Here is an 8,458-nt window from a genome sequence, read left to right as displayed (position 1 = left end):
AACCTAGAGTAGAGGTATCCAGGGCCTCCGTGGACTTTATTAAACTGGATCGGTTTGAGTTGGTAAGTACTGAGGATGTGGACAAGATCCTCGGAAGTGTTCGGAAGACAACCTGCTCTCTCGATCCCTGTCCCTCGTGGCTAGCAGCCCAGGGGGGACCGGCTGTAACTTTATTGTTACACCGGATTATTAATACATCTTTGAGGGAAGGGCAATTTCCATCTGTTCTTAAATTGGCCCTAGTAAAACCTTTATTAAAAAAGCCCTCCCTCGACCCCCTGGTGTATAACAATTATCGGCCAGTTTCACTGCTGCCATTTTTGGGGAAGGTGATCGAGAGGGCGGTTGCAATCCAGCTTCAGGGGTTCTTGGATGAAACGGATTATCTGGACCCATTTCAAACTGGCTTTCGGGTGGGCTACGGGGTTGAGACGGCCATGGTCGCCTTGGTCGATTATCTCCGTCTGGGCATCGACAGGGGAAGCGTGTCCCTGTTGGTGCTCTTGGACATCTCAGCGGCTTTCGATACCATAGACCATGGTATCCTTCTGGAACGCCTGGCAGAGGTGGGAATCGGGGGCACTGCGCTCCAGTGGTTCCGGTCCTACCTCTCCGGGAGGTTCCAGATGGTGCAGCTGGGAGACGTGTGCTCCGATAGGAGGGCCCTTACTTCTGGGGTCCCTCAAGGAGCCATTCTGTCTCCCATGCTATTTAACATTTACATGAAACCGCTGGGAGAGATCATCCGGAGACATGGGGCGCGGGGTTATCAGTACGCTGATGATACCCAGATAATTTTCTCTATGTCTCCGACTGATGCAGTGACTGAGGATGGCGTCTCTCCTCTCGTGGCCTGTCTGGAGTCGGTAATGGGCTGGATGAGGGAAAACCGACTCAAGCTGAATCCAGAGAAAACGGAGGTACTCGTGATAGGTTCCCCTGCTCCGGGAATGGCGGTGGTTCCACCTGTCCTGAACGGGGTCACGCTCCCTGTGAAGGACTCCGTGCGCAGTCTGGGGGTGCTTCTTGACTCGTCCCTTCACCTGACTGCTCAGGTGAATGCGACGGTCAGGAGCACCTGTCATCAGCTTCGGCTTATTCGCCAGCTGCGCCCATACCTGGCCCAGAGGGACCTTAAAACTGTGGTACACGCCCTGGTAACCTCGAGACTGGATTTCTGCAATGTACTCTACATGGGGCAACCCTTATACCAAACCCGGAAGCTTCAAATGGTGCAGAACATGGCAGCCAGGCTGGTCACTGGTACGTCCAGGGCCAGCCATATAACACCGGTATTAAAAGATCTCCATTGGCTGCCCATTCGCTTCCGGGCGCAATATAAGGTGTTGGTGATGACCTATAAAGCCCTAAATGGCCTGGGCCCAGGATACCTGAAGGACCGCCTCTCCCCATACATTCCGCCCTGCACCCTCAGAACATCTGGGCAGCAACTACTTAGGGTTCCCGGGGCGAGATTCGTCTCCACTTCCAGGAGGACTTTTTCCATCGCCGCCCCGGCCCTTTGGAACACGCTGCCCATAGAGCTCCGCTCAGCTACCTCCCTGGCCCAATTTAGACGGGACTTGAAGACATACCTGTTTAGGATAGCATTCCCTGAATAAGGTCCCATATGCCCCCCCTGCCGCACTGGCAATGGGTTTGGCTAACCTGGGGCTCTTTGTTTTTGCTTTTATGGTTTATGCAATTCCTGTATGATTTTAATGTCTACTGTTTATGTATTTTAATTGTTGTAAACCGCCCTGATCTGATGGAAGGGCGGTATATAAATAAAAATTTTATTATTATTTATTTATTATATATGTTAAAATTATATATAATATAATATATATATTATAATGATATATTAAATATATTATAATTATATATAATATATATAATATTATATATATATATATATATATATATATATATTATAATATATAATATATATCAAATTATTATATACATTATTATATATAAATATATAATATATATATAATTAAATATAATAATATTATTTAATAATTTAATAAAATAATATTTATTATATTATATAACAACTCAACAATCAGGGAACATTTTTGCACCGCCGCCTCCGCTTCCCGCGAAAAATATGAATTTCGGAACTTTTCGGAACATTCCGAAATTCTGTACGAAGCGGACGCAACCCGTAACGGCGCTTTTTCCCCTGCCTGCAGCCGCCGTCGAATTCTGCATCCTCCACGGCTTGAAGCGCCGCGCCGCTGGCTTCCTGCGCAGCAACAAAATTGCCGCTCTCTTCACAAAGGTTGGGAAGAGCTTTCTTCCGGCCAAAGAGCTTTGCCGCAAGGTCCAAGACCTGGAACAGATTGTCGAAAATGCGTAAGCGGTGGCAATGGCAGCGGTGCGTGTCCAAAACCCGTGCACGTCAAATTGAACCTTGTCTCCCTTTCTGCAGGCGAAACCAAGTACTGGTGCTCCAGGAAAATGCGCGGAAGGCCCAGAAAGTGCCAAACCTGTCGCCGCAGGCCATCCGCCATCTTTGGATCCGGACGGCGCTCTTCGAGAAGGTCCTGGACAAGATCGTCCTCCATTTGGTCGAAAACTGCAGGCGAGTTAATTATTGCAAAATGGCGTGAAACACCACCAAAAGGACGTAAACCCGATCTTAATGGCTTTAATCTTAATTGTCTCTCGTTTCCCCTGCAGCAAATACTATGAGAAGGAGGCCTTGATGATGGACGCCGTCGACGGGCCAATCCTCGCTTCGTTACTCGGTAATTAATTAACAAGTTCGGGATACGGGGTTTCCTAAAGTCCCTCTCTCTCACCTTCCTTTCTTCTCCCTCTCCTTCCCTTCTTCTATCTCTCCTTCCTTTCTTCTCCTTCCATTCTTGTCCCTATTCCTTCCTTTCTTCACCCTCCTTCTGCTGTTCTTCTCCTTCACCTTCCATTCTTCTATCTCTTCTTCCCTTCTTCTTGCTCCATTATTTTCTCTTCTTCCTTTCTTCCCTTTCCATTGTTGTGCTTCCCCTTCCTTTCTTTTTTCTTTTTTAATATAGTCACATATATATATATATATATATATATATATATATATATTATAATAATAATAAAAACAAAAATAATTATTCAATTTCCAAGCTTAAGATGCTTGATGCATTAAAGATATACCTACCTTCTCCTTCCTCTTGAAAGCTTGTCCATCTCCATCATATCTAGGAGTTTATAGCTTCATTCTTCTTTGGAAGGGATTATCTTTGATTTCCAGTTCTGGGCATATATTATTCTTGCAGCTGACAACATGTAATAGAATATTTTACCACATTTTTTCCCAACTCAAAGTCTATTACATCAAGTAGAAATACATCAGGAGAGAACTTGAGCTTGATATTCACAATTTTTTTTATTTCAAACTATATCATCTTCCAAAATTGCATTGCCTTTTCTTTTTTTTTTAATCTTTATTGAAAAATTTTTTACAAATTAAAAGGAGCAAACAATATCTTAATACATGCCATGTTGTCTTTTCACTTCTTCCCCTTCAAGCCCACCCCCCCTTACTATTCTAATCACTTTGTTCCTTATATCAGCTATAACATCTACTTTCCTCAAAAAGAAAAAATAACATTCCACTCCTTTGCCTCACTTGTACCAACCACTCTCCAGCTTGGTCGTCAAAGATTGTACATTGTATATTTCTATTCCGCTTATCAGATAACAGGATGATTTTTATCATCTTCCCACTATCATCTACCCTACATAAAACACTTACACTATCTAACTTTCCCCATAATATACATTTTTTTCAAATTTTCCCAGATCTGATCTTCTTCTTCATTAGTGTCCTCTTTCAGTTTCCTTGTCAAATTTTCCATCTCTATCACTTCTAGACTTTTCTCCATCCAATTTTCTATCTCTGGTATTTCATTACTTCTCCAAAATTTGGCTAGTATAATTCTGGCCGCTGTAATTAAGTATAATAGGGGTTTAATTTTTTCCTGATTTCTTTATTTTCCACTATGTTTAATAGAAATAATTCAGGTGTCATTGTAAAATCTAATTCCAGTATTTTGGTTATTCTTTTATGTACTTCTATCCAAAATTTGTGCACCTTGGGACATGTCCACCACATGTGAAATAGACTACCTACACTTTTTCCACACTTCCAACATTCACTTTTTTCATTTTTGTAAATTTTTGCCAATCTGTTTGGTGTTATATGCCATCTGTATAGCATTTTATAGTAATTCTCCTTAATATCTGCACATAAGGTGAATTTGAGATCTTGCCCCCACGCTCTTTCCCATTTCTCCAATTGAATATTCTTACCTAAATTTTGCGCCCATTTTATCATATGATGTTTAATTTGTTCCTGTTCCAATTCTAGCTTTAATAATAGTTTATAGAATTTAGATATTTTCTTTTTTCCTTTGTCTGATATTATCTAATCTAATTCTGTTTTATTTGGGGTTATTCCAAATTGTTTTTCATCTATTCTGTATCTCATTCTTAACTGATAATATAGATACCAATTTATGTTTAATCCGTCCTTGCATATTTCTTCTCTTGTCTTTAAAATTAGCTTTCCATCTAACAATTTCAAGATATCCTTATATTTTATCCACTCCTTTCCCTCTAATTTACCTCTTTTTAATATTGCTTCATGTGGTGACGCCCAAACTGGTATTGCTCTATATAATTTTTCCTTATATAAGTTCCAAACTTGCCAAAGTGTTTTTCTTAAAATATGGTCTTTAAATTCTCTATTTAAATCAACTTTGTCCCACCACAGATATGCATGCCAACCATATCTCAAATTAAAACCTTCCAAATTTAATAAGTCTTCGTCCTTCAATTCTGTCCAACTAGTAATCCAATCTAAACAGCAAGCTTCAAAATATAATTTTAAATTTGGGATCCCTAGGCCACCTCTTTCCTTACTATCCATCATTGTTGTCCATTTGATTCTTGCCTTCCTCCTTGCCCACACGAACTTTTTTAAGTCTTTTTCCCATGTCGTGAAGATTTTTTTATTGTATATTATTGGTATATTTTGAAATAAAAATAAAATTTTGGGTAAAACTGACATTTTTATTAGGGCTATTTTTCCCAATAATGATAATTGTAGTTTTGACCATTTCTCCAAATTTTTCCTTATTTCCTGCCAACCTATTTTATAATTATTGTCAAATAATTCATTATTTTTCTTTGTGATATATATTCCTAAATATTTAACTTTTTTTTGAATTCTAATTCCGACTAGTTCTTGTAGAGTGTCCTGGTTTTTTTTTTAGTCATATTGCAAGTAATCATAGCTGATTTTTCTTTGTTTATTTTTAGACCTGCTTGTTCACCAAATTCATTTATTATTTTCATGGTTTTGGGTATATTTATTAAAGGGTTTTCCATCACCAACATTATATCATCTGCAAATGCTTTGATCCTTATTTCATGCCCTTTAAATTTATATCCTTGTATTGTCTTATTTGTCTTAATTTCGTTACATAATATTTCTAAACATAATATAAATAGTAGTGGAGATAATGGACACCCTTGCCTAGTACTTTTATTTATTTGACAATCTTTTGTCCTTATTCCATTTACTAATATTTTTGCTGTTTGTTTTTTGTATATTTCTTCTATCCACTTTACTTTATTTCCCCCTAACTCCAATTTTTTAATTAATTTTATCAAGAATTCCCAATTCAGGTTGTCAAATGCTTTTTCTGCATCTAAAAAAATCATTGCCACATCTTTGCTTGGATTTTTTCATAATATTCGATTAGATCAATTATAATTCTTATATTTTGTTTAGCTTGTCTACCTGGAAGGAATCCACATTGGTCTTTATTTATCCAATCAGTTATTTATCCAATCAGTACTCAATTATTTTTAATCTTTCTGCTAAGATTGTGGTAAATATTTTGTAGTCTGTATTTAATAATGATATAGGTCTATAATTCTGTGGGTATTTTGGATCTTTCCCTTCTTTTGGTATGAGAGTAATATTTGCTTCCTTCCATGTTTCAGGTATTCCTTCCAATAATATATTATTAAAATTGTATTGCCTTTTCACAGCGTGGGAAATAAGCAAGATGAACTCCTAGTACAGCAAAGCAAATATGATATAATTGGCCTCACTGAAACCTGGTGGGATGAGTCTCATGATTGGAATGTAGAAATAGAAGGCTATAACCTTTTTAAGAGAAACAGGCCAAAAAGAAAGGAGGAGGAATAGCCCTATATGTCAGGGACATTTACGCCAGTGAAGAGATCCAGGACATCAATCATGGAAGCCAGGTGGAGAGCATCTGGATAAGAATCAAAGGGGAGGGAAACAACAAGGATGTTACGGTGGGAGTCTACTACAGACCCCCAAGTCAGACGGAGGAATTGGATGATGCCTTTCTAGAACAGATAACCACACACTCAGAAAGGAGAGATGTAGTAGTGATGGGGGACTTCAACTATCCTGATATTTGCTGGAAGGCAAACTCAGCCAAATCCTCAAGGTCTAGCAAATTCCTCACTTGCCTGGAAGACTATTTCATGGTCCAAAAGGTGGAAGAGGCAACAAGGGGGTCAGCTATTTTGGATCTGATCCTAACCAACAAAGATGACTTGGTTAACGGGGTGCAAGTGGTGGGATCCTTAGGTGGAAGTGACCATGTTCTCCTGGAGTTTGTAATACAGTGGAAAGGAGAAGCCAGGCATAGTCAAATACGCATCCTAGACTTTAGGAGAGTGGATTTTAGTAAACTTAGAGAAATACTGGGGTTGATCCCATGGTCAGAAATACTAAAAGGGAAGGGAGTTCAGGACAGATGGGAGTTTCTCAAAAGAGAGATACTGAAGGCACAATTTCAAACAGTTCCAGTGAGGAAGAAAAATGAGAGGTGTCTCAAGAAACCAGGATGGATGACTAAGGAACTTTCAACTGAGCTAAGTTTTAAATGGAACATGTATAAGAAATGGAAAAATGGGGAAATCACCAAAGAGGAATTCAAACAAATAGCAGGCATGTGTAGAGATAAGGTCAGAAAAGCTAAAGCGCAGAATGAACTCAGGCTTGCTAGAGAGGTTAAGAACAATAAAAAGGGCTTTTATGGATATGTCCACAGCAAAAGGAAGAAGAAGGAAACGGAAGGGCCACTGCGTGGAGAAGATGGCAAAATGCTAACAGAAGACAGAGAAAAGGCAGAATTACTCAACACCTTCTTTGCCTCAGTCTTCTCAGAAAAGGGAAAGGGTGCTCAACCTGAGGATAATGGAGCAGAGGACAGAATAGGGGAATTTCAGCACAGAATAAGTAAGGAGATAGTAGAGGAATACCTTGTTAATCTAAACGAATATAAGTCTCCAGGACCAGATGAACTCCATCCAAGGGTACTAAAAGAACTGGCAAATGTAATATCGGAGCCATTGGCAATAACAGTCTTTGAGAACTCCTGGAGAACAGGAGAAGTCCCAGAAGACTGGAGGAGGGCCAACGTTGTCCCCATCTTCAAAAAGGGGAAGAAAGAGGATCCCAACAATTATCGTCCAGTTAGTCTGACATCAATACCAGGAAAGATTCTGGAGCAGATCATTAAACAGAGAGTCTGTGAACATATAGAATCATAGAGTTGGAAGAGACCGCAAGGGCCATCCAGTCCAACCCCCTGCCATGCAGGAAATCCAAGTCAAAACATCCCCAGCAGATAGAAAGCAATGCCACAATCACAAAAAGTCAACATGGGTTTCAGAGAAACAACTCATGCCAGACAAATCTGATCTCTTTCTTTGATAAAATTACCAGCTTGGTAGATGAAGGGAATGCTGTGGATATAGTATATCTTGATTTCAGTAAGGCCTTTGACAAGGTTCCCCATGACATTCTTGCAAACAAGCTTGTAAAGTGTGGGCTAGACAAGGCAACTGTTACATGGATTTGTAATTGGTTGACCGGCCGAACCCAAAGGATGGTCAACAATGGCTCCTTTTCATCCTGCAGAGAAGTGACCAGTGGGGTCCCACAGGGCTCTGTCCTGGGCCCAGTGCTATTCAACATCTTTATCAATGACCTGAATGACAGAATTGGGAGCATACTTATCAAATTTGCAGATGACACCAAATTAGGAGGAGTAGCTAATACTCCAGAGGACAGGATCAGTATTCAAAATGGCATGAATAGACTAGAAAGCTGGGCCAAAGCTAACAAAATGAAATTCAACACAGAGAAATGTAAGGTACTGCTCTTAGGGCAGAAAAATGAAATGCACAGATATAGGATGGGGGACTCCTGACTCAATTAAAGTACATGTGAAAGGGATCTGGGAGTCCAAGTAGACCACAAGTTGAACATGAGTCAACAGCGTGATGCGGCAGCTAACAAGGCCAATGCGATTTTAGGCTGCATCAATAGAAGTATAGTGTCTAGATCCAGGTAAGTAATAGTGCCACTCTATTCTGCTCTGGTCAGGCTCCATCTGAAATA

General features: G+C 39.9%; 1 protein-coding gene across 5 annotated transcripts in view; it reads left to right on the top strand.

Moving 5' to 3' along the window:
- Positions 1 to 8,458, top strand: part of LOC149278889 (small G protein signaling modulator 1-like) — a 123,288-nt gene that overhangs the window by 10,875 nt on the left and 103,955 nt on the right. For all 5 annotated transcript variants that reach the window (XM_089501617.1, XM_089501619.1, XM_089501615.1 and 2 more), the window contains exons 3-5: positions 2,199 to 2,361; positions 2,438 to 2,590; positions 2,689 to 2,756. In XM_089501617.1, coding sequence (XP_089357743.1) covers positions 2,199 to 2,361; positions 2,438 to 2,590; positions 2,689 to 2,756 — 384 coding nt within the window. The remainder of the gene's footprint in view (positions 1 to 2,198; positions 2,362 to 2,437; positions 2,591 to 2,688; positions 2,757 to 8,458) is intronic.

The sequence above is a fragment of the Sceloporus occidentalis genome, unplaced genomic scaffold (assembly GCF_023333645.1).
Source record: "Sceloporus occidentalis isolate IW3139 unplaced genomic scaffold, rSceOcc1.0.p SCAF_177, whole genome shotgun sequence".
Taxonomy (NCBI): Eukaryota; Metazoa; Chordata; class Lepidosauria; order Squamata; family Phrynosomatidae; genus Sceloporus; species Sceloporus occidentalis.
Note: the sequence above shows the minus strand (reverse complement) of the source record. Positions and strands in the feature narration are given on the sequence as shown.